Genomic DNA, 27,486 nt, shown 5'->3' on the forward strand with positions numbered 1-27,486 from the left:
CAGAAAGACGCTAAAATGCTCCGCGAGCTGAGGGGGAAATGCAGAGTTGGGTGTGTGTGTTTGTCACTGCGAGCATCGGCTTCTCCCATAGTCACTGGATCCGTTGTTAATATAAAAATGTGAATTAGTGCAGCTTTAAGTGTTGAACCAGTTTTCTATAAATATGAATGATAGCAGAGGGGTGGACATGCATGTGTTGAGGGTGTCAGCCTTCTCCCAGTAATAAATAATTAACCTCATATCAGCCTGCTCGAGCACAGGACTAAAACAGCTTTAATGTAAGAACCATGTGATGGAGGTTATTAGCACTGAGGCCCTGGCATTGCTGATTGGCAGAGAAGGGGCGGCACATGCTGAATTCTGCCCGATGACCTAAGGGACAGGGCTTTTGTGACTTACCGGGCATTTTGCCTGGCTCTTTTGTTATGGCCATGTGTCGCCCCGGGAGCCTGCTGCTCTTTCCAAAAGCCCCGGGTTCAAAGCTGCCCAGCCCGATCATCAGGGGCTGGGGATTGGGCCGACGCCAGGGAATAAAGAACATCCCAAACATCTAGCACAAAGACCCCTGTGACTCCATCTCTCTTTTCTACTCCCCCCCCCACTCCCCCTCTCTCTTAGCTGTTTTATATCTTGGTGTCTCACTCGCTTGGTCGGTCAGTTTACGTTTCTTAATCCCGGGTTGGGGTCACTGAGCTGTACGCTGCCTCTTCCTCCCTCAAAGACCTCGTGCTGTCTCCTGTTCATAGCAACAATCTCCCTGGATATCCATCTCTACCCTCTTGCCTTCTTAGCTGAGCCGAACAGTTCCCTTTACACCTTCTGTCCCTCGTCTTTCACGGCAACCTCTCCTCTTCCTCTTCCTCTCCCTTTTTCATTTTCTCTTTCTAGTTCCGGATCTCTCTCTTTTCACCTTTACCGACATCAGATGAAACCCCTCCAGAGACTATGGATAAAGATAAGCCCTGTGAGATAGATTGTGTGCGAGACGGAGTAAATCTCCCCCCCTCCCCCACCGCCCACACCCCACCTCTACACTCTACACTGGCTCAAACCTCTCGCACGTTCCGTCTGCTCAGGCCAGCAAAGCCACTAAGCCAGCCTCTGCCTCTATCCACCTCCCCATGCACAGCATTAGCTAACCTGCTTTGCGGCTATTCCCTAATCAAAAACATTTACGGTGTGAGCCAAATGCCCAGCGCCGGGCCAAAATAGACACACTGCCATTCTCTCCTCCCCACCCCCACCCCTGCTCCGTGTATTTGCGATGGATTAGCCCAACAGGTGCTTCATTTTTTCTAATTAAAAATGCTCCAAGGAGGGAGAATAAGAGGCAATCAATCCAAATGGGTTTCAGTTTTTAAAAAGTCCAATGAATGAGATGACCCATAACTCTCACGCTCCCCTGCATACATTAACGAATGGTTCGGCCCAACAGGTGCTACATTTGGTTTGGAATTCAATCAAAAGTGTAGAGTCAGGTGATGAATCCCCCCCACCCACTTCTCCCCCTTCCCCCTCTTCCCCATCCCCTCCAGGCTTCCAGTGTCAGCAGCTGCATCTTCCATGGCCCCATTACAATGTCCTCCTACATGACAGAGAAGTGAACACACACACACACACACACACACACACACACACACACACACACAGTGTAATGCTGCTTTCAAAGTGCAAAATTCTGGCCTCAGCCAATGGGAGAGAGCATCTGTGAGTGGTGGTTTTGAAAGGGACCAATAGGACAAAGGGATTGTATCAGCTAAAAAACGCAGGTGCAACATGGTTAGCGGGCAGCAGCTGGTGAGGTCACAAACGGATACGGATACACACATGAGCGCACACACACACACGCTTTTTTTCGAATGCACGGTAAATGTTCTCCAGTCCTTTTTCTTCCTCTTTCTGCCCCTCCACGCTATAACAACAAGCATTAGGAGCGCATACAGCGCCTCCATCTCACCAGCCTTTGATGAATAAAGAAGCAAAAAAAGAAGAATACACGGCGCACAAGCCAATGTGGGTTTGAAATGACTACTCTTTGAAAAGTGAGCAAGGAAGAGGAAAAAGGGAGAGGATTTTAAAAAGGAACATAAACCCTCGGAGAAGCTTTTTTTGAAAACAGCTGATAAAAGAGTTTTTTTTTTTTTTTTTAAAGGAATCAATTTACTGTGTGTACGAGTTTGTGTTCACACACTCTGCGTTTGAGTTAGAGTCGGAGTGACACGCACAGAGAGAGCGAGATGATTCGCGCCTGTTTGGAAGCCGGAGCTCGGCCGACTCCTTTTTAACATAAATCCGGCATTGTCACAGGCAGCACTTCCCCTCCCCTCCCTGGCTTTACCTCTCCTCTCTGTTCTCTCTCCCATCTCGTTGTTATCCCCCCCTGAGACATGTCATCATCCTCTCAGCAGCTCCAGTCCTCCCGTGTGTCCCGGAGGTCTCGCAACAAAGTCTGTCCCATCGTAATCCAATTTAGGATAGAGTGATGAGCGGCAGAGAAATGGCCGGTTCTGGAAGACGCACACACATACAATTGATGTCACTCAAATCCCCCAATAACTCGGAGCGAAGTGGGCCGCCGAGGGCTCGGCAACGGATTTGTGGTTGAGCGGTTAGTACGCCGGCTCCTCTGTCTATAGCCAAAAGGAGAGGCCTTCCCTAATCATCAGAGAGCCCGAGCCAAATTAAGGCTTCTCTACTTCATTAAAGGCCTCCCTTCAGCGAATGGCTCTCTGTCTGAAGAAATGGCATAAAGTCAGGGAAATAGCAGATTGAGCTGTTCAATTACAACTTTAACAGCCATACGTCGTCCGGCTCTGTTCATTCCCACAGCACCGTCCTCTTAGTTCTTCCGCGGCTTCTCGTTGAAGCCGAGAGTCCATCAGGGGATTGATAGTAGACGAAATCTGAGCGGGCATGCTAGTCATCTCCAGCTAGCCTCTGGGACGCACAGTTAACTGCTGCACACTCTGAGCAGAGAGGTGTTTAATGGTTGATTAGCAGTCTCTGGGAGCTGCCCCTGTGCGCCAAAGGCACTGTCCTCTCCATTTTATGTCTCTCTGAAAAATCAATTAGCACAATTACAAGGCCTTAGTCCCATTAAACATGAATCACAGAGCGTCGTGCTCTGGGTTAGGAGCTAGCATTAATTGAGGGGCTGACATGACTTTGAGGGAGCAGCGATACCGTCTCAGCTTTACAGTGTATACACGGGGCTCATCAGACAGCATGTCAGTGATGATGCAGAAAATCAGACACGTCACTGGATAGGGGATCAAACGCAGAGGAGATCTCTGTCATCTCCAGTTCGGTTTAACACTTTCGTAGCATGACACTCGATGTCAGCCTCTGTCTTTGTCGGTTAAAGGACGTATACTCTTACGTTAACTTCAAAGTTGTTGGGTTGGATCATTCTGGAATGATTACGGCTGGGTATTTAAAATGAATACTGAAATTGAAATGTGTAACTCATCCAAAAGTGATCCGGAATCCAAATGTAACAGAATCTTTTAAGCTCGATGATTGGATACTGTGCTGAAACGCACCTTGGGAGTCTCTTCGCAAGCTTGTAGCGTTGAGTTTTTCATCAAAGAATCAGATATTTTTCTGGTGCCGTTGCTTATGTTTTATTTCATTTTGATTTTTTTGTTTTTGTTATCCATGCATTAACCTCTGAGACCCACAATAGACCAGTTTTTGTCTTTTTTTTAGGGGCAGAAAGGGGGTCTTTAGGGGGAGATAGCAGGTCAGCAGTAGATGTCACATAGAAGTGGTGTACATCATCTGAAAGCTGGGAACCTGAAGATTAATTTGAGATGCAGCTCAGCACTGTTTGTCAAGTTCTTCTAGTCATCAATAAGAAATAAAAATGAATAAATGAATTATTGTGAAAGTGTAAAGGGGCTAAGAACATTATGATGTAAGTTTGTGATTGCCATTTCCATGCTCACTTTTGCCTCATAAGTTGTTGCAGCAATTTTGGGTTTGATACTATTTGTGACACAGATTTGGTGCTAAATTTAATCATTCATTACCACTCGAAAAAATACCACATTAAGACACCGAGACTGTAAACTGCTCAGAAACCCCCGTATTGTCAATCTACCTGGGAAAGCCATCCATCCTCTGAATGCTCAAGGTCTCTAGTTTGGGGCTGTAAAGTTTCATGAGGCTGTGATTATCCTAGAGGTCACCACAGGTCATTTTATACAATGAGGTCAAGTTTAAGAAAAAATTGACACAATAAAATGAAATGTCTCCTATGGGGACTAACATCATCACACATGAAAACAGTTGGGCTCATTGGATCCACAAGAGTCTCAGCTTTACAGTGGTACCACATTTATGTAATTCCAAGACTGTTTAGGGACCCCAGTATGCAGAAATATTAAAATAAACAATTTTAGAATAGGCGAAAATAACACATTTATACTGCATTCAAAAACTACATGTGATCATAAAGTCATAAAGTGGGCATGTCTGTAAAGGGGAGACTCGTGGGTAACCAAAAAACCCATTTTCATTCACATATCTTGAAGTCAGAGGTCAAGGGACACCTTTGAAAATGGCCATGACAGTTTTTTCTCGCCAGCTTACTCAGCCCCCTTCCCAACAAGCTAGTATGACATGGTTGGTACCAATGAATACCTTAGGTTTTTCTAGTGTTTACCACTTGCTGTAATTAATTAGCAACAAAATCAAGTTAAAACTAACCAAGGCTTTCACACTGAGATTTGAGGCACTGAATATTCACTGTCACAGTGTGGAAAATGGCTAAATGATGCCGGTGACAGTGACTAGCATGGCTAGCTAACGTTAGCTTGAGTGGGAGGCTGCTGCAGTAATACAGTCATACATTAACGTTAAAGCAGCATCAGACTATCGTCTCCAACTAAATCTCAGCCTATTGATCAAACAGTTGGTTATTTACACGTTGGTTATTTACAGACAACACTGTCTAACCTGATTCAATCAGATCGATGTCTGAATAAACAATATCCGTCCACTGTGTTGGACGGGGGAAGACTAAAGGGACATGGCGGAGATCAACCTTCAATCATTAAGGTATTGCGAACGCTCAGGTTCAGGCAAGATCGCAAAATAATTATTAGACATGTGTATAAAACAAAGGTTTTAGATTAAATACATACGAACTTGTCAAAATTGCAATCCAAACACAGGTCAGATTGCATCGAAGTCTGTGGGATCTTCGGTTTTCTTTACCCCCAAAACGGGGCGCGGCCTTTACTTTTTGCGAAGCACCCATATGTGCCGGTCTGATGTAAGAACACAACTCTGGTATTTGAGACTGAGAACTTTATCTGGAGTCAGGCTCTCAGGTCCTGGTCAGATAGAGGGGCCCAGAGCTGACCAGGCCTCGAGAGACTCTGCAGAGACAGTCAGCGGCTGGTTGCTGTCTTTCATCCTCCAACCCCCCCTCCCAGTCTCCCCTTATTTGTCTCAATTGCTCTGCCCCACCTCTTGCTTTGACTGAGGAGGGTCTCTCAGTATCTTCAAAACCTCCTGTCTGGGGGGGAGAAGAGGTCATCGTCTCTTTCTTCTCTGTCTGTCTGTCAGTCCTACAAATACACATGTGCATACATCCCACACAAACCCAGACGGCCCACTCCCACCCACCCAAACTCAGAGTAAGCGAGGTCTCTCTCAGGACGGCAGGCTAATTTTACCGCTGCCACCAGGCCCAGAGGGAGGGGGGGAGAGAGGTGTTATTTAGACTGTAAGCAACCTGAGGGCAGCTTATCAGAGTCATTTGTGCGTGTATTTGTGTGCATGTGATCCCTACTCTTGCTATTAGAGACATGCGTTGGCTGATATTAATGGCTCACTGTAGAGTGATAGCGTACTATGGATTGCAAGGAATGCAACCAACACACACCCGTGCGCTCACACACACACAAACACGCACATGTATTACATTTTGTTTCAGGAAAGTAATTTGTTCTTAGCTAGTTGACACCATACAGCATTTTCTCGTCTAGAAGTACTGTAGATGATTCAGCTCTGTGTAGATGCAGGAGCGACCGACTACTTTAATTTCTTTATCTTTAAACACACTTCCTGACACTCTCATTTTCGGCAGCACTGAGTAATTAGAGCTACCCTACATTGCATTCAACTGAAGTTAAATTGCTCCCTCTATTTTATCATTATCTTGTTGTCAGACTTGCTGCAGATTCAGCTCTTCTTAGAACTGTATGCTCACAATTGGGATTCAGCTGACTGCAAACTTCACCACCACAGGCCTCGAGCAAATTGCTAATCAAAGCAGAACACAGTAAGACCGCTATTAACCGCCGTTCTCTCTCTCCGTCTCAATCCCACTTCCTCTCTTCTCTCTCCAGACAGTGAGATTGTTCCTCCCGACTGCCTACGCCCACGCTCCTTCACCACAGTGCGCTCCTCCTCTCTCCGGCGCGAAGCCGACGACTCCCGTCTGTCCGTCAGCCTGTGTGACCTCAACCTGCAGCAGGAGGACGGACGCAACGGCCACAACCACTCCCACCGCCACACCCTCCACCTGGCCTCGGCCTCCTCGTCCTCCACCTGCCCCATACCCCAGAACTCCCTCAACTCCCAGCAGTCCTCCCTGCTGCCATCCGCCCTGGAGAGCGACCTCCACTTCCACCAGCTGCGCGGCGCCCACATCAAGACGCTGGACGAGCAGACGGTGGCGCGATCCGAGCACGCGCGAGATGAACGCACCCTCGTCTTCACCAATCGGCCCTTGCGCACCGGAGAGACCGTCTTCATCAAAGTCACAAAGTCCAGCCCGTCTCGCTCGGGCTCGTTGTCCTACGGCGTGACGTCCTGCGACCCAGCAGTGCTGCGCCCCAGCGACTTGCCCTACAATCCAGAGGCTCTGGTGGACAGGAAGGAGTTTTGGGCGGTGTGTCGGGTGCCGACGCCTCTCCAAAGCAGCGACATCCTGGGATTCTTGGTCAACCAGGAAGGGGAGGTCATCCTCAGCCACAACGGCACCAATGTGGGCATGCAAGTGTGTGTAGACAACTCCCGCCCACTCTGGATGTTCTTTGGTCTCCATGGGGCTGTGACTCAGCTGAGGATTCTGGGTAAGTAAGCACCACATGAAGTCACATAAGATACTAGGGGGTTAGACAAAAATAATATGAAACGCGTTTGAAAGAGGACTTGCCAGGGTACTCATGTGATTTATATTGCACTTCCATATAGTTGGTGACTTGTGGGAGACTGAAAGGAATGGTCCAAATCAAGAGGCTGAGATATCCTGACATTTAGTCCCTTATATAGGTAAAAAGAAATACTGGATCCTACATAATACAACCAACCAATAGCTTCTGTTTCGGCCAGGCTAATACTGTATATTGGTTATTGCAGATACAGTATATGATTAGAATAATAAGTAACAAAAATTGCAGTACAGAAAGGCCAAACTAGGTTTAAGGTAGTGCTGTACCGAATGTCTTTTTTTTGTGATCAAATTCCTTTTTTTATTTTTTTTTTTACATTTGAAGCTTCTATTGAGGTTTTCGAATGGAGCTTCGAATGTCTATCGCCATATTTTATGATGTCATCATCCTAAAAAAAATTGATTTTGTGTTATTGTGGTTATTTGCTTCTGGACCCGCCCAGTTAATAAAGGGTGCATCCTCCCTTTGTGGGCAGTAAGCAGGAGAGCAAACCGTTTTTTTTTTTACTGCAGTGAAAATGCTGTTTTTGAAAGGCTAAACGCCAACAAATATGAATTGAAATAAAATATTTCGTTAGATAAAAACATGTCATGAATTTTGAAAATTATTACATCTATATTTTTTTTCAATACATTTACACTTTTGGACTTTGCAACACTCTGTAATGCGGGTCAGCGTTTTTTAATACCCTCATCCAGCCGACCCGTCTGCACCACCCAACCCACAAAAATATGCTTATAATGCTTATAAATGCTAAATGGGCGTTGACGTAAAGTGTTAATTGTAAGTTTCCAAGCAACATAAGATAGCAAACAGAGACCAAGATGACAAAAAAAAAGTGTTGTCAGTTGGAAGACTCAAACAACTACAAATATGTGATACAGATTAAGTACACTGAAAACTTGTGTTAACATTATTTTATCTACCTCCTGTAAGTGTCCTAAAGGGAGTAATGAGGTCCTTTTTTTGTTCTCTGGCTGCATGCTTTATCTTGTGAATAATCCCACTTGAAAGAGTAATTTATGGTGGAAGTAACCATCCTCTCAGCCCAGCAATGTGTCCCGGGTCAGGAACTTACAGATCAGGATATTGATCTTCATTTGGCTGGTTCTCACCACTGGTGAGACCTCTGAGCTCTGTGCTTAATTCACTCCCTCCCTGGGGTTGAAACCTATTTGTGCTAAGTGTTGATCGCTCTGACAGTATGCCAATTGAGGCAAACAACGTCTCCCCGTTTGGAAGTTACAGCCACGGTCATGGCCAGCACCAGGGGGGTTTTGGGGGAGAGCTCTTTGTTACTTTTGTCACAATATTTACAGCAGGTGTCTGGAGACAGGAAGCATCGACACACATCGATAGGATTAGCGAGAAAAGTGGATGCTCTGTCACGACCTGGGAAGATGAAAAACAGGAAGCGAGCTAACAGAGGTGGAGAGAGAGGCTGCGGGAGGGAGGGCTGTGACCTGCACACAGCAGGGACAACAAGATGTCTCAGCGGGTGGACACTTTGCCTGTCAGTGGTGTGCCGTGACACTTAATTTCGCTCTGCCAAACATATTGCCTTCCCACGAGGTGCAGGCAGCTGGGAAGACAAGCTCTGCAACATGCTATCTTTATGAATACCATTCTGATTGGCATTTGGTCCCAAAGGAAGTCGGCGAAATCCTACTTAAACGACACCGTCACACAAATTGACACGTCTCGTATGCATATGTCAATTTGTGTAAAATCAACAAGTTATTATTGTACATATTCACCCACTGATAGCAAAGAGTTGACAGTAACGACATCTTTTCCAGCTGTATAATGTAAAGTGCAGCGTGCAGCAGTGGATGCTGTCTTCTGTTAATGCAGCTCTTAAAAAGGCACAAAACAGCACCGACCTTTCAAAGGTGTCACAAGTGTTGGTCTGTGGAGGAAGAGGCATCTATAAATATATCCTGCGATTCTTCAGTGACAGCAGCGGAAAAGGAAGCGGAGGTTAAAAGAGGTTAGAGAGGAACAACCTTAGCTTTGACTAGACATGCAAGAGAGAGAGAGAGACAGTGAAGATGAGGCTTAAACCTGTCTCTTGTCAAAAGTCTTGAAACATAATGTGAAAGGATTTTAAAGTCTAGGGTAGGGATATCACGAGAACCAAAAAAATGAAAACGTGCCGGTACTTGTTTTTCTACAGTATCGCAGGTACCTCCAATATTGTGTTCCTGCAATAGAGGAAGCTGCAGTTTCAAGGCTCAAGACTAACGGCATCCCGGGGACAATCCCTGATAATGTGACGTTGTGAACAACAAATACGTGTTGAAATCGGCAGGAGGAGAGCTAGTAATGTTAGCTGTTAGCAATCGGTGGGCAGCACAGTCCTGCTTGGCTGAATAACGGAGCTAACAGCTAACGTACAGAGGTTGCATTGAGTTACTTTATGATGGGTTTATAGCACAGGACGGGACACCCATGTCTGTGTACCAACTTAATAATAGAGTGCTCCAGGGATGACGTATTTTTGTAGGCCAACCAGGAAGTCAGCATCGCCCTGGTTACCTTGAAAAAAAAGCCAATGGGATTTTTCCATTGGGTTTTGGATTATTGCAGAAAATAAGCTCCGCGGCAAACAAACGTTTATGATAATTACATGTTTTATTCAGCAAGATACCACCAAGAACACCACTTTTATGAATTTTGAAAAGTAAATGCAATCGGCAGAAATAAAAAGCTAACGTTAAGCTATAAACAAACTCAACGGTCGCATGACAGCGAGTGTACACAACAAGGCTGTAAAGGCGGACGAGACGACGTGATGACGTTTAGTAGTCTCATTTAGCCTCTTGTTAGCAACCACCTTTTTTAAGACATGTAAAGGCAAAATTCACAAGTGGGATATTTATTGATGTATTTTATGTCGTAGAACAAAACGTTAAAATTTCTTAAGCTTGTGTTGACCACAGACCTTATTTCAGGCATCTAACTAAAAACCATTAAAAAAAATTGGAAAACCGGGAACCAGAAGTGCTAAAATGCTAATTAATTTCCGGGTATTAGGACTCATTCCTGTAGCACTCTATTAAGAACGGACAAACCAAACACTGGCTCGAGGCCATTCACATTTTTTGCTTCGGCCAACGTAGTTCTCCTACACACTTGGCACACGGGAGAAGTTTCAATTGGTTGCAATCTGCAACCTCACCGCTACATGCCGCCAAATCTTACACACTGCAACTTTAAAAACTGGGGGGGAAAAATTGATTAGTGTAGCTTTAAGCAGTTGGATTATGTTAATAATGAGCATTTAAAGTCAGGTAATCACAGTTGATCATAAACGTTCCCTTCACATACTATACAAGTAGTCATGTGATCCATTGTTGTGAAAAGGTTGCCTTTCTCTCTTTCCACTCCCGACATTAAAGGTCCCATATTGTAAAAAGTAAGATTTTCATATATTTATATTAAAGCAGGTTTTAGTGCTACATAAATACTGTGAAAGTATTGAAATGCTCAATATACAGAAACAATACCTGTATTCACCCTCTGTCTGAAACGCTCCGTTTTAGTACATTTCAATGGAATTGCAACATAATTGCGTTGCTAGGCAACAGCTTGGGTCCATGTTTACTTCCTGTTAGCTGATGTCATTCACATACACTGCAACAGGAAATAAACTGGGACACATTTAGAATGTTTACATTTAAAACCGTGTAATGGTCTAAATATTGTATATTTGTGACATCACAAATAGACAGAAATCCTGACGGCTTGTTTCAAAGCTCAGTTTCTGAATACGGGCTGTATTTATTTCTCTGTGGATTAAGCGTTTAAATACTTTCACAGTATTTATATAGAACTTAAACCTGCTTTATAATATAAAAGCCATGAAAATATTACTTTTTACAATATGGGACCTTTAAGCTTTATTGAAATTGTTAATAAATGGCACTTTTTTTGCACTACTCCTGTTTATCGACCTGGTTCATCAACATCCCCTTTTAAAGTTTTCCGGTGCCAAACCACCTCATCTATTCTTAATATGGGGGTGGCATCTCTACAATCAGAAATCAAGCTTTTGATGTGTTTCGATCTCTTCTTTATCCTCAAAGGAGCAAACGTATACCTTCTTTTCAACTGCAAAAAAAAGCTAAATGTCCTGATGGCAGAGTAAGCCCTTTTGCTAGATACTGTGTTATCACACAGAGAGATCACCTAGTTTACTGTTAAATTACATTTTGGCTTTGCAACTGTGCATATCAGAACACTGTTTTTTTTTTTTCCTGTATACATTTCTACCCATCGTTACTGAAACCAGAGAGCCTTGGCAGCACAACAAAACAGGAATAGCAGAACAATGAAACCGGTCGCAGGCACATCTCCTTATCAGAGCAGATCTTGGAATTCCCACCGAGGTGTGAATCATCTTCGCTTCCTAGCTGCTTTGAATTAGGAAGCGTCTCTTATCTCGCTCTAGCAGGTCTTGATCTATCGCTTTATGTTGACTTGAGAGCAATTTAGCTTTCAGTGAAGCTGAATTGGAGCTATGCCTTCCACTTGGAGTGAGGGATGTTAAACTTGAAAGCTCGGCTCTCCCAGTGGGCTTCTGCTTTCAGGACGGCAAGATAAAGCAGTCATCACAGAGGCCTCTCACTTCAAACAAAGCATGAAGTGATGGACCTTTCTAATAGGAACATACTCAAACAGACGCATCAGCGTAGCTCAGGTCAGCCAAGAGTCCTCGGGCAGGGTGATGGTGGTTGTTGAAATCGATACTGCATTAGTTCTCTTAGTAGTAATGATAGTGGAAGTCATACTTTATCAGTTGATATTTCTGGCTTTCTGTTTTAAGTCTATTTGAAGAAAAGTATTCTGTACAATACCTCAATATGTGTCTCAGTATCATTATAGATAGATAGATAGATAGATAGATAGATAGATAGATAGATAGATAGATAGATAACCCGTTTTTAAAACACCATTTTAACGCCACTAATTTCTTTAACGCATTAATGCAACCCTGCGATTTAGGTTGTAGCAGACTCAGTTTTAAAGCTAGAGTAAAGATACTGGTATCATATGAAACAAGAAAACCTAAAAAATCCGTCGGTACCAACCATGTCATACTAGCTTGTCGCGAAGGAGGTTAAATAACGCTCCAAACTTGTGTTCATTTTGGCGAGGAAAAACTGGCATGGCCATTTTCAAAGGGGTCCCTTGACCTCTGACCTCCAGATATGTGAATGTAAATGGGTTCTATGGGTACCCACAAGTCTCCCCTTTACAGACATGCCCACTTTATGATAATCACATGCAGTTTGGGGGCAAGTCATAGTCAAGTCAGCACACTGACACACTGACAGCTGTTGTTGCCTGTTGGGCTGCAGTTTGCCATGTTATGATTTGAGCATATTCTAATGCTAAATGTAGTACCTGTGAGGGTTTCTGGACAATATTTGCCATTGTTTTGTGTTGTTCATTGATTTCCAATAATAAATATATACATACATTTGCATAAAGCAGCATATTTGTCCACTCCCATGTTGCTAAAATGGATAAGATTAGATGATATACAGTATGTGGGTGGATTAGTCTGACATGCATAAAAACTGACAGAATCAGTTTTTTCTAAGCTCTCCATGCTGAGACCTACAGTTTTACCCACTGGGACACACCAACTCATAGAGTGCACGCCACACAGTATTTTTCTCCATTATCCAAATATCTCTTATTAGTGTGATTATCGCAACGAAAGCTGAAAACAGAGCAGCCGACAGTTTGAACTTTGAGAGAGATATCGAAGGGACCTTGTGTCTCGTGGCGTGGAAATAGGACACCCATCCAGTGACCCACTTCGCATGTATTATAGATTCCATTAAAATGTCAGCGCGCTCATGCTCAAGTGAAACGTCTCACCACCCACATCCTCGCACACTGCAGCTGCCACGCTCCTCTCTTCTCCTCCTCTTCTTCTCAACTTCTGTCATCTCTGCTACTGTCTTCTCTTCTCTTTCAAATGTTTTTGTTTTACTCATCATTTTTGTGCTCCACACATCTTTGTTTCTATATCCCCTCAATTATCACACATGTACACCTGCAAACAGACATACCGGTAGCCTACTGACATTCACACAAGCTCTGATACAGTAGCCGGCTCACTCATCTAGAATAAAGTATAAAGGGGGCAGCATGCTATGACCTGATCACTGCACTGTGTGCTATTCTAATAATTGTCCTATTCTTTCTCATGTGCATGCTCCACTTAACTTCCTCTCAGTCTATTTGTCCACCAGGCAAAGGGCTGGGTCTGCTTTCAGAAAACAAAATATGTGAACGTTATTTCCTGCGTTTAGATATTTATGTTAATCTAGCAAACAACATGGTGTGGAATGCATGGGAATTGCAGTATTATTAATGCAAAGTTTTCCACAGCTGATACTTTATGATAAATGAATATTGTATTTGATTTTTCCTTTACTGCCTTATCTTTGAATGATGTTCAATAGCGTATTTTTAAGATGAATACTGACACTAAATTTTGTAGTTGTTGTTGTTGTTTTTTACCAGAGGTTTTTTTAGGGCTTTTACACCCCTGAGTAGTGTCTGCAGGTGTTCCTCCCAGCCTGAAAGGCGAAATCCAGGGCAAAAAAAGCCCCAAAATTACTCACAGTTCCTTGTAAGTTATAATTACGGAACACATTGTAATACGATGATTTTTGACTAAATCAAACTGAACCTTATGCAGGACTTTGAAAATTGAGAGGGGTGTGGGGGGTGCATGTCATTTTTAATTTCAGAGACATTTTCTTCAACCTTCAAACTAGGGCCGTCCATCGATTAAAATATTTAACCACCATTAATTGCATGATTGTCCATAGTTAATCGCGATTAATGGCAAATTAATCACACATTTTTTAATCTGTTCAAAATGTACCTTAAAGGGAGATTTGTTATTTGTTAAGTATATTAACATGGGAGTGGACAAATATGCTGCTTTATGCAAATGTATGTATATATTTTTTTATCGGAAATCAATTAACAATACAAATCAATGACAGATATTGTCCAGAAACCCTCAGGTACTGCATTCAGCATAAAAAATATGCTCAAATCATAACATGGTAAACTGCAGCCCAACAGGCAACAACAGCTGTCAGTGTGTCAGTGTGCTGACTTGACTATGACTTGCCCCAAACTGCATGTGATTATCATAAAGTGGGCATGTCTGTAAAGGGGAGACTCGTGGGTACCCATAGAACCCATTTACATTCACATATCTGGAGGTCAGAGGTCAAGGGACCCCTTTGAAAATGGACATGAAAGTTTTTCCTCGCCAAAATTTAGCTTAAGTTTGGAGCGTTATTTAGCCTCTTTCGGTTGGTACCGATGGATTCTTTAGGTTTTCTAGTTTCATATGATACCAGTATCTTCACTCTAGCTTTAAAACTGAGCCCGCAACAACCTAAAAATCGCAAGTTGCGTTAATGCGTTAAAGAAATTAGTGCCATTAAAACAAATTGGCGCTAACTTTTATACATGCGTTCATACATATGTATGGAAGCACACACACTCTCCTCACCACAACTATTAAAGTGATAAACAACTCGGGGATGTACGACCGTGTCCTCCCTCCAAAACAGCTCTTTTGTCTCCAAAGATAATATCTCCACCACAGACAGAAGAGACTATTAACATTTTATGCAGGAGGGTAAGCCGTGACCTTAAACTGCAACCCTTTAGAGCTGCTTTCCTCTCATCCGATCTGAACACACACAAACAACAAAAGCTGAGCCTAAGTGCACATTTGTCCCGATAGCACCTCCGAAACAAGAGATTCTCTGCAATTAAACGAACGGCTACCCATTCTGAAACAGTTTGTGTGCGATGATAGCGTTTCACCAACTGTAATGTTTGCAAGGGTCCTTTCACTCTTCTCTCCTTTAGTTCCTTTAGTTCCTTTAGTTTTTATTGCATGTGTAGTATAAAGAGGCCTGGAGAATTTCCATTTAACCCCTTCCCTCCCATCAGACTGTATTGTAAAAAGTGACCCAAATCTGTGACTCACACAAGCCTGAAGGCTATCGAGGGTGATCCTTATACACACGTTAAGCCTCCTGACTTTCGCCCTCCACCTCCACCGTCCTCCCCTGCACCCCTCATCCCCACCCACCTCCCCTCACCACATACTCCGCATGCCTCCCATGCTTTAAAGGAAGAGGCTCTACTCGTGTGTGCTAAAGATGGACGGGTGCCGAAGTAGTTAGCAGCAGAGATGTGGCCACAGAGAGGCAGCCTGCCTCTCACAGCTGTTCACACAGGTCGGTTTAATCTAGCGGCGAACAGGCGGGATCAGGGCTGGGCACCACAGATCCTGCCTCAGCTGCCCTGGATGGGAGGTGCCCGCCTGCCAGGGGGATTAACAGGGAGAAATGGACAGAGGGAGGGAGGGAGGGAGGTGGAGAGAAAGAGGATTCAATTCCACAGGGGAACCACTCGTGCTACAGGGCTGCAGGGTGATCAGGCTCGAGTAATCCGATGAAAGGTGACGAATGCGGTAACACCTTCACTGATCAACATTCACAGCATGACGGCATGACGCCATTTCTACACATATTTAGTTGTACATGCAAGTACTGGGGCTTTTCTCCAGCTGCTTTGATTTCCTTTTATAGCGCACACGGACGTTGGGGCATCCAACCATTTTTGTAACTTTTTGAAACAAGCCAACAATCATACCAGCTACACATGGGGGCCTTTCTCAAACCCTCTCCCTACCTACTTCCACTCCGTTTGCACGTTCATGTGGAGGGTCTGCCATATTAAAGCAGCAGTAGGTAGAAATGGATCAAATATGATTAAAAAAAGTTTATATTTTATAAATATATATATATGTTTTATAAAACGGTCACTATATTCTGACATTAGTGCATGAGACAGGTAATCTGAAAAAAATCATGTGTCTCTGTGTCCTCCGGTGCTCCTAACGGCATCTGCAAGATTTCATAGACCGGAGGAAAACAAGCAGTCAGAGGTGATCTGGAGTCTGCCGTCCAGCTGCCGATGATGCGAGCCGGCTGTCAATCACTCGCAAACTCCGATCAAACGGTCAAACTAGACAGCGTTGATCAAATATAGATCAATATTCTGTTACTGTAATGACTATTTCTCTTGTAGAGAAATATCTTGTAGTGTACTGTTTAGCTGTAAAAGGAGAAAGTTTGTGACCCGGCAGCCATGTTGAGATCAAGTTGAGGAAATACCAAGCACCACCCACCGGCCGGAGCACAGCCAATAGGATCGCTCTCTCTCTGAAATGACCTGTGATTGGTCAAAGTCTTCTGTCACAGGCTAGATGTTCTAAAGCCTGAAAGCAGAGCCATGAGGAGGTACATAAGTCTAGTTTACTCTCAGAACACATGAATTACAATATGCTGAAAGGTTTTTATGGAATTGTTGCCCAATGATGACAAAAATATGCTCCTTACCCCCACTTTAAGGTTTCATTGTATTTAGGATCAAATCTCTACCCTTATCTAGTCTAGAAAACTCAGCAGCTCATAAACATCAGAGTTAAAAACGAGAAGATGTTTACAAAAAAAGAAAAGAAATTCCACCACGGAAGCATGGGAGTTATTTTAAGATTTTTAGTTTCTCTTTATATTTTTTCTTTTTTCTTTTTATTCGTATTACTGTGAACCTTTGCACATCCCCTCAGCTTGATACAAAACCATGGTTACGAAACATTGCGGCAGTTTCTGTCAGAGAGAGGGAAGTTGATCCCAAAGCTTGCTGTTGTTTCTCCCCTCCACCTTAAAGAAGGGTGCTTCATTCAGCTGTGAGAGTGACTACAAACGGAGTTCACTCCATCACGTGTGTGAGGAGGGACCGGTTTGAGAAAGGCCCACAGCCTGCCGAGGTGTGAAAGTAGACAGAGCTCTGTTTTTCATTCTAATTAATCGTGTCCCTTCTCTTCTCTTCTCTTTTCTCATATGAATGTTCAGAGAATCAGGTCCGGACTTTGTCCAGAGTTGCCCTTTTACATGTCCATGTCTGACACGTTCTCACCTTACTGGAAACACTCTGGTTCAGGCGAGGGGTGGTGCCTGGGTAGAGCGTGCCGGAGGCAGGGCATGACCTGGGTTACACTGCGGCCACGTAGCTGTAATTTGGTCATAAACAACCGAGGCTCTTGTCGTTCCCTGAATATATCTGATGATTTCAACATCGACCCTTACCGACGGAAGTCCCCCGAATCTTGCTGTCTCTCCAGTTAGACATTTTTGTTAGCATCTTCGTGTAAATTACTCTTCTTCTTCACTCTTTGATGTTTGTTTCCTTCCAGTTTCGCGCCAGCCGGTGCCACCGGTAGGGGACGCTAATTTAGGAAACACTCCTGTGGGTCGTGTTAGAGGGTACGACCTACTGTATGTGCTGATATGGGTTGGAGGACTTATAGATTAGAGGAAATAAATTTGTGAGTTTGCTCATGATGAAGAAGCAATCCATCAATGGTGTTTCCTCTGCTTATAGCCAGTGCATGTTTGTGGCCTGTCTTGTATCTATACATAGACAATGGGTCGAGCATCTCACGCATACTGCCTGGATAAGGAGTGTGATTCTGCCTGAGGCTTACCCTGCTAAAAATGCATTTCGCCATGGTGCTATCATGTTACACACTGTACATACACACTGTGAGGAGTGCCAGGAGCACCATGGGCAACCCCCGGTATGCAAACAAAAGAGATTCTTGACGAATCCCCCCCCCCACCCCTCTGAGTTGCCACATCAAACAGCTCCATGAGCAGCAGTGATATGATGACAAAAGCACTGCTACTGTTTATGACCTGGCAGCTATGGGGACATTTTCTCTAAATTCCAATGACCCATTATTGGCTTGGCCCTAGAGAGAAGTAGGCCTCTGTGTGTTGGCCCCCGGGCATCAGTTGGATTGATCAGACTGCTGGTGCAGATGGCAACATGGAGAGATGCAGTCTGGCGGGCTGCTGGGGACATTGGTTAGTGCGGGGCTGCCATCATGATGTTACTGGTCAGTGTTGACGGCGACTCGGCCACACCAGATGACTCCGGTTTTACTTCTTGTTTTTCCTGTCAGCTCTCCAGGAGAACAAGACACACCATGAAATGTTCCTTTAGAAAGATTCTCCACAGTGGAGTGATGCTTTTTGAAAAAAAGAAAAGCAGGTCCTGAAATAGGATGGTTAAATATCTAATGTGCACACAACAGCTGATTCCTGATGCAGTTGTTAGTGTGCTATTTTTTGACAGCAAGCTTCAGGGAAGGTAATTAAAGTAATCTGCAGTTACGCTGAGAAACAGCAAAGCATTTGATGGGAATTCTTTGTTGGTGATTACATGCTTGCTCTGCAAGACAGCTAATTTGCATCTTAATTTGTTGGGTATTTTTGGTGTTTCTGCCCCACCTGTGATGGTAAACTATTAAAGTTATTTTCAATGACAGAGCATACCGTAAGATTAGTGACATTAGACATCGCCTGTGGGGAAAACATTTATTTTATTATATTTTATAAAGCACCCCATATTGAATATCCCTGTTGATACTGCCCTTTTGGGTGAAATTCTAAAGCTGCATTATTATTATTTTTGTTGCCACTTTGGTACCAGAGGAACAAGCTGAAAACACATTTGGAAAATGATCGCAAAATAAAGCTGCTATGGCTAATATGTTAGTTCCATTAAACACAGAGCAACGTTAGCATTCATTTGGAGATTCCAAAAGTCCAACATTTACTCTACTTTCAGCTCTGTCTCCAACATACTGAGGCTTTTTTATGACTTTTTCCGACATACTATCCACCTTATTCCCAGCCCCCATGATGCATTGCGTGAATTATGGGCGTAACTTCCGGCGCATCGTGTCACTGAACCAGAACCGGCGTTTACCATGGTAACAGTACACTAATTGTCTCTCCTAGAGTGATTGTATTAATAAATCTAGTAAAACATGTGTGAACACCACCTATCACAGCTCAAACAGGATAATGTGATCATAGCTCTGCCTTCTACTGTGGAGGGATGGAGGACGACCTGAAGAAGCGGCCTCAGATAACCTACACTAGCATATTTAGCTACGTTATTGACTCTGCTGCTACAGACGGTGAAGCTCTGAGGCAGATCAGGACTTCCACAGTAACAAGGTTTAGTTTTTTTCTACACAGATAACCGTACTTCAACTATTTATAGTCTAATGCTGCCCTGCACACCGTGCCATAAACTGCCTTACAATTTAAACTGTACAGAAAATAGTAAAAGTAACTGTCTGTCATTAAACCAACGCTACAATGCTGAGTCCTCCCTACACATGAACTCATACCTGATGTTCTCCTGGCTCTGCTGTCGGTCCTTTTAAGGATCCGACGACTGCTCTTTATAGCCCAACTAACGTACACTAACCCTGTACACTAACCATGTTCCGTACAGATGACGTTTTTTTTGCCGATTGCTGAATAAATACTTCCAGATCGTGCATAACAGTTATCTTCACTTCCCCTCTTTCATTCCCGACCAATCAGAGACCTCCACTGCATTTGTTCATGTGAGATTTCAGTCAGTTTGCGAGGTGCGCCCACAGCGGCTCGAGAGGGGAGACGACTAGAGCAGCGAAAATGTACATTTCAACTTAATTTATGCTTCTCACAGTACTGTAGACTGTATGAAATGATTATTATGCTATCACAAATTGTGAAATATATTACAAAGAAAAAACAATAAGGTGGAAAAAAGAGCGGCCGTCAATGACAAGACCTATCTGCTGTAATGTCTTGTGCCTTTATGTTTCTATTTAGAGCTGTCAAAAGTTGCGCAAATTTGTTTCAACGCCACTAGTTCCTTTAACGCGTTAACGCAACTTGCGATTTTTAAGGTTGTAGCGGGCTCAGTTTTAAAGCTAGAGTGAAGATACCATGTCACACTAGCTTGTCCTGAAAGAGGTTAAATAACGTTCCAGACTTACACTCAATTTTGGCGAGGAAAAACTGGCATGGCCATTTTCAAAGGGGTCCCCTTGACCTCTGACCTCCAGATATATGAATGAGTAAATGGGTTCTACGGGTACCCACGAGTCTCCCCTTTACAGACATGCCCACTTTATGATAATCACATGCAGTTTGGGGCAAGTCATAGTCAAGTCAGCACACTGACACACTGACAGCTGTTGTTGCCTGTTGGGCTGCAGTTTGCCATGTTATGATTTGAGCATATGTTTTATGCTAAATGCAGTACCTGTGAGGGTTTCTGGACAATATCTGTCATTGTTTTGTGTTGTTAATTGTTTTCCAATAATAAATATATACATACATTTGCATAAAGCAGCATATTTGCCCACTCCCCTGTTGATAAGAGAATGAAATACTTGACAAATCTCTCTTCAAGGTACATTTTGAACAGATGAAAAATGTGCTATAAATTTATGATCAGTCACGATTACCTATGGACAATCATGCAGTTAATCGCGATTAAATATTTGAATGGATTGACAGCCCTTTTTTTATTTTAACTTTTTACAAGAGAGCACCATGGATTTTTTTTTTTTTATTTGGTCTACAGTGTTCTAAATCTCTCAAACACCTCCCTTCCTTCTCTCTGCTTTTTGCTGTTGTCCTTTACACATCTTATATTCTAACTATAATACAGTTATCAGTCTCCAGTAATGTCACCGAGACAATTTCCACTCCATTTATTGCAGCTGGTTACTGAAGTAATGTGAGTTCTGATTTAAGTAAATATCTAATCCCATGCCTTTATCTGCTCCGACTAGGTTCCACTCATCTCGGGGATCCGCGGGCCGCGTCGAACCCCAGCTCGCCCTCCTCCTCTCCGCACACCCCCAGCGCCCTGGGCAGTGGCAGCTCCGATCCTGTGCTGAACGGAGGCCTGTGCTCCGCTGCGTACTGCAGCTCAGCAGGGGGTAGGTACAGTACACCCAGATACAGGGAGATACTGCTACTGAAGCTCACAATCAATCACCCCACAGGGGATGCAGCGGAAACCATAATGGGATAGCGAGCAGATGTCATCCTGCAGTAGTTTGGGACAATGGCCAGCGCTTGATGGTCCCAACGCTGCTGCAGCTGCAGCTGGATGTAGGAAAATGTTATGTCACATAGCACTGTTATATAAATGGAAGATGGAACTTTTTTTTTTTAGATAGTGCAACATGTAAATCTGATACAAAACTTCTTACACATGGTTGATTTTAGAAGCCTGATAGTCTGACTGAATTGCCATTTAGTTTGACTTCATTCATTCAGCTGGATGTCGTTTTCACGTTCTTGTGGAGGGAGGCATTTCGTTTCTTAAATGTACTGAAACGTGTACCGAAATGTGCTGAAAATTATGTTGGAGGGATGGATTCGTCACTTGCTGCTGACTGGTTATGGCTAGTAGCAAGTGACGTAGATAACATGTCCTAAAAGTGGACATGTTAGCTGTAGCAACAACACAGTCTCGCAGCAGTTTTTGAAATAGTCACGAAATTGAATCTATTCGATTCGTGTACGTAGACACAAATTTCCCTTTTTTTTGTGATGTTCAGCACGACTTTCAACAACGCATTTTTTGTGCGTTTTCCTACAAATGTCCAGCAACGCGTGACGCACATGTTAATTTCCGCTTCATCCATCCATCCATCCATCTTCAACCGCTTATCCGGGATCGGGTCGCAGGGGGCAACAGCTCCAGCAGGGGACCCCAAACTTCCCTTTCCCGGGCCACATTAACCAGCTCTGACTGGGGGATCCCGAGGCGTTCCCAGGCCAGAGTAGAGATATAATCTCTCCACCTAGTCCTGGGTCTTCCCCGTGGTCTCCTCCCAGCTGGTCGTGCCTGGAACACCTCCCAAGGAAGGCGCCCAGGAGGCATCCGTGCTAGATGCCCGAACCACCTCAACTGGCTCCTTTCGACGCAAAGGAGCAAGGACTCTACTCCGAGTCCCTCACGGATGACTGAGCTTCTTACCCTATCTCTAAGGGAGACGCCAGCCACCCTCCTGAGGAAACCCATTTCGGCCGCTTGCACCCGCGACCTCGTTCTTTCGGTCATGACCCAACCCTCATGACCATAGGTGAGAGTAGGAACGAAGATTGAACGGTAGATCGAGAGCTTTGCCTTCCGGCTCAGCTCTCTTTTCGTCACAACGGTGCGGTAAAGCGAATGCAATACCGCCCCTGCTGCTCCGCTTTCCACTTCAGTCTTTTCAAAATAAAACTACTTGGTCTAGGAATACATCAACTTGGTTAGGCTTAGGGAAGAAAACTACTTAGTTTAGGTTTAGGAAAAGATTTTGATTTGGGTTTAAATAATACCGAAAGGGGCGAAACTTAAAGGGACTCTATGTAAGAATCAGAAATTGCTTGTTAACGGCCACACCTGTGGCAGCGTCCTGTTGCTCGCGCTCGCACTTGTGCTCGCTCTACATAGACATGAACGAGCATCGCTCAAAACAGTGACACGACACACGTCAGCTAAAACCACAATATCACTCTATATTTCACCTGCTTCGCAATTAATGTTAGCTGACCAGACGAAGGTCTCTCCATGAATCGATGCTGATGCTGTGTTTTCCTGCTTCGGCCTCCCGACCAGGTCAGAAGGAACAGGGGAGACACTGCAGCCCCCGGTCACAGACGATAACGTTCCTCGCTCCGGAGCCTCGTCTATTCACTCAGCAGCAGGAAACGACACGGGAAACCTCTGTTGGTCTGGAGGAGCTGCAGCATTTATTTCTGCACAAACTTCCAATGTACATTCACTAGATATTCTCAGAGCTAAACTAACTCTTCTGCAGTGTGGAGTATGCGTGCATGCACGTGAGAGTGAAGCGAAAGAGCGAGGGAGAACGAGCGAGGTGCGTGAGTGAAGGCAGGCAGAGGAGCAGAGTACAGCAGAGACTCCGGCCATGGAGACCAAAGCTACGGTCTCCCCTGTGTGTTATGACCGCAGGAAGCAGGAAGAGTTAACACTGTTTAACAGACGGGCTTCAGTAGATAGAACTTTGCGGTTTTGGTGCTTCCGTGTAGTTTGTGTTGGAGTCTGAGTCTGAACAGCGTAGCCACACACGAACGCGCATGAGACACCGACCCACAATGATTTATACGTGTAAGAAGTTACAAACAGTCCCTTTAAGTATGGAAGCTACGTGACAAAAACTACTTTGTTAGCTTTAGGAATATATTGCAGTTTGGTTTTAAATAACTTCGGAAATGCTGTAACTTAATTACGGAAGTTGCGGGACAAATAAATCAACTTTGACTTGTGGTTTCACACGGACACTAACGCCGGCTCCAGGGCTCATTTTTTGGACAAAGTGCTGTGTGTTTTTACCTACCCATCCACCCTGACCTCCTCCCTACGCCGGGTTTGCCGCTCTCTATACTTCATATCATAATTACATGGATTACATACAAATTGATTTTGTGCTGACCATCACAAAAAGAATGTGAAATCCGTGTCTATGTACACGAATCAATACATTAAATTTCGTGGCTATTTCACAAACTGCTGTGCGACTGGGCTGGAAGCAGTGGTTGCTAGGAGCGGTTACCTCTTAGCAAAATAAAGAAATATTTTGATTTAATAGTTGTTAATTCTGTAAGTTGATTGTGTGTACAGCTGCGTCAGTCTCATCCCCACTTGTCACCCCTTTTTTGAACAATTTTTCTGTTGCTATTTTGTAATGTCTAAATTTATTTGGCTACTTCACTTTCCCCATCTTTCCTTATTTAATAATCTTATTTTGATTTCACCACAGGAACAACCCCTAATTCACCCATCAGCCTCCCCAAGTCACCTACGTTCCCATCAGGCCGTGGGCTTTGGTCCGACGAGTGCTCCATCTGTTACGAGAACGCGGTGGACACGGTCATCTACGCCTGCGGACACATGTGTCTGTGCTACACCTGTGGCCTCAAACTCAAGAAGATGTCCAACGCCTGCTGTCCCATCTGCAGAAGGCAGATCAAAGACATTATCAAGACGTACCGGAGCACGTAAAGGGGACGGACAGGCCTCCCCGAGAACAGCAGAATCAGGGGAATAAATGTTCTAAGTTCAGGGAATAGGAACTCTGGTACTTTAATTTGGTATTTTACATACAAATGTTTGGGTTTGCTCGCATAACTTTTTCCCAAAGCCAGTACCGCTTCACTGGGAAGGTCTCTCGTGTGCAGCCTCCCTGCAGAGGCGGCACTTGAAGTGGAAGGAAGGGGTTCCGCTGAGAACTCTACCAGAAGTGTTTGCTCTTTCCTGGGATCTTGGAAGAATTTGAAGGAGAGGGGGAAAAACTGAAACAATTCTTTCATTTGTTGAGCCATGTTGTAAGATTTAGGGACTGTCACCCATTTGCACCGAAAGCAGATGAGTCATTTTGGGGGCCGAATGTCTCCATAATAGTTCTCTTCGAGGATGAATGAAGCTCTGAAATACGCTGTCAACCTGACGGGTATTTCTGACTTATGACAGGTGATCATCTCAGTATGTCACAACTTGTGTCTGTGTGTTACTGAGGCATCGGAAGAGACAAGTCTGGCAAACGCAATGATGAAGTGATGGATTTCTGTAATTGTCGTGGTGATTATCAGTGAGTGATGTGCTTAGAGATGCAAGGCGGTGCTGAGAATATTAAGTAGGATTGTAACACCTCTTGTACTCGTATAATCTAATGTACCTTTTATGGTAGTTCTATTGCAAATGTCGGTGGTAGCTATATTGTTGTGCTAGCTATAGCTGCTTGCTCTGCAATGTGGTATGTTGCACTGAAATCAGCATTGTCCTCTCAGAAATGCCCCGTTAGTTAATAGACAGAGAGGATAAAGACACTCAAACAAATCTACCAACCTGCGTCCAGCAGACTCAGCAGCTCCGAATCTATGAACGCAAACAGGAAGTCATTTGGATTCTCCTCAGGGCCGGCAATCTTTTTTTTAAGATGTGAACTATTTTCCCAAACTTTGACCTATAATAACCACGCCTAATACACTGTGAGCGCACAAATTGACAGGTCCTCTAAAATAGTTCCCATGACAACACATAAAGTCAAAGGACCGTTGCCATGGTATCAGAAGCCACCACAGATACAACACAGCCTCCTGCCTTAAACCAGAGAAGGTTCATTTGTTACACGCGGATGAATCTATTCTGTTTTTTCCAAAACACCTTCACACATTACCAAATAACGCTGTTGTGTGGCACAAAACGTTCACTCAGAGGAGAAAAATATTTTTGTAACATTAAATTCATGACATTTCCAATATTTAACTAAAAATGTTTAATACGCTTTGTGACAGGCTTTTCACCAGCAGCAAAGATCCTTTACAGAAAGCAGTTCAGGGGGCAGGGTAAAACTAATATTTTGAATATTTGTATGATTCCTATCCCCTAATTTCAGTATAAAATGTATTGATACACCCCCTCCAGAAATGTCATCTCTAAATGCAGCTACTCAGCAGTAAGCCATAGCTTATTACAGGACATACTCAAAGCTGAGAGGCTGTTGGTTTTTTTAATGACATTGTACTTCATTTTGTAGATAATCAACAAATGGGGCTTAAACCTATGCTGCTACGGTATTTTGCCAGCTGTCCTTTTCTGGGCAAACGCTGACAGTGATGTTTCACACATCCCTCCTTCCCACATTACAGTTTGATTACGCTACTGCTTGAAGTGTTAATTCACATTTGAATGTTAACTTATGTATTTTAGAGAGATTTTTATTGGTGTGCTTGAATTGAAAAAAAACAAAGAAAAAAAGTTGTGTCTGTTTTTTTGTTTCTTTTTTGATTGATAATCATGATTCTAAGATTTGTTTTCCTGTTTATCCAAAAATAAACTAAATGTGTTCTTGTTTTTTCTACTAGTGAGAGTATAGAGAGTCTCTTGTACCTTGCAGCAATAAGAGATATTGCAGTACACAATCAAAGCATCATTGCTTCGGGGTGCAAGATAGAAACTCTTGGTTTTTATTACGATCCTTGAATTTCAGGAGTTCTTTTTTTTTTTTTTTTTTGCAATTTATCTTCTTGTGTGTTAGCCCATGTTAGGGAGCCCTACTGCCCCATTCTGTATTTATATCTCTTATCATATTATAGTCTGAAAGCCATCACTGTATGGTAATGATAAATGTCACTTTATAAAGCTACTGATTGTAATCTTGTAAATGTTTAGGCCAGCGTTGCTCTCCGAGACTCAACAGTGGCATGTTTTATTTTGACACTCCGACCAAATTAAATCATTGATTTTCTTTTTATATATATATATATATATATATATATACACATATTGTAAGTAAGTCCCTTGGTGCAACTTGATGCAAAAACCTGTATTTAGTTTGGGTTTTTTAATGTGCATCCATTCATTTTTTAACCACATAAATTGATAAACTCAACACAGCTCATACCATTTGGCTGAAGTTTTTCATCAGTAAATTATTCTTTTAATGGAAGGTGTTTTTATTTTATAATATTTGTTTGCATCCAGAATACTCCCACAGGCTCCTTGAATGTTACTGATCCTGCAATGTACTATTTATTTGTCCGTCACTGATGTGTGGACTAATTCCTCCAATCTTGCTTTTTCCTGTGTGTGTGTGTGTTTTGCTTTCTTTCTACATTGCCACTATACCGATATGACTCCTATGTGTCTGGCCAATCGCACAGCAGCATATTTAGAGATTCTTTCTGTAGATCTTAGTACTTTTTTGTCATGCATGAGTAATCTGTTCACTCCGCGTGAACGTCGGGACCAACGGTAGATGAGCGTCAGAGTGGAACGCTGTTAGTGTTCATGTAGACTGGAACCAGTGGCTAGAAACATTATATATATATATATATATATACAGTATATATGGCCATTGTTGTGACACAGCAGCTGAAGTAGGCTACTTTACAAACCTGTATTTTCTTTCTTTTTCATTTGAAACAACAAGTGTTTGTTTGTGAACTCTGCTCAGTGTGAGTCGGATGATTGTTCTTAATAAACTTTCCAGATGTGTTTGAGCAAAAGTAGTTTGTTTCATAATTCAAATAACATTCATAGAGATACCATGATTTATATTTTCTTTCAGGGAAAAAAGAAGCCCAATATTCACTCTACCTCTTAGCTACTTTGTTAGCTAGTTAGTTAGAGAAGTTTTAGGGCCCTTTGTTTGTCATTGGTAGTTTCAGACCGACGCAGTTGTCGTTTTCATGCCCAGCACCCACGTTGTGTAAGTAGCAAATGTACTTGTGCCCATCTGTGCACCCATTGGCGTGTTGGTCTTAAAGGTCCCATATTGTAAAAAGTAAGATTTTCA

General features: G+C 43.4%; 1 protein-coding gene across 2 annotated transcripts in view; it reads left to right on the forward strand.

Moving 5' to 3' along the window:
- The window catches only part of neurl1aa (neuralized E3 ubiquitin protein ligase 1Aa), a 103,961-nt gene extending 76,765 nt beyond the window's left edge, over positions 1-27,196 (forward strand). For both annotated transcript variants that reach the window (XM_037764133.1, XM_037764134.1), the window contains exons 4-6: positions 6,360-7,088; positions 20,959-21,108; positions 23,950-27,196. In XM_037764133.1, coding sequence (XP_037620061.1) covers positions 6,360-7,088; positions 20,959-21,108; positions 23,950-24,191 — 1,121 coding nt within the window. In that variant the 3' untranslated portion in view covers positions 24,192-27,196. The remainder of the gene's footprint in view (positions 1-6,359; positions 7,089-20,958; positions 21,109-23,949) is intronic.
- Positions 27,197-27,486: the final 290 nt, after the last annotated feature.

Source organism: Sebastes umbrosus, chromosome 3, assembly GCF_015220745.1.
Source record: "Sebastes umbrosus isolate fSebUmb1 chromosome 3, fSebUmb1.pri, whole genome shotgun sequence".
NCBI lineage: Eukaryota > Metazoa > Chordata > Actinopteri > Perciformes > Sebastidae > Sebastes > Sebastes umbrosus.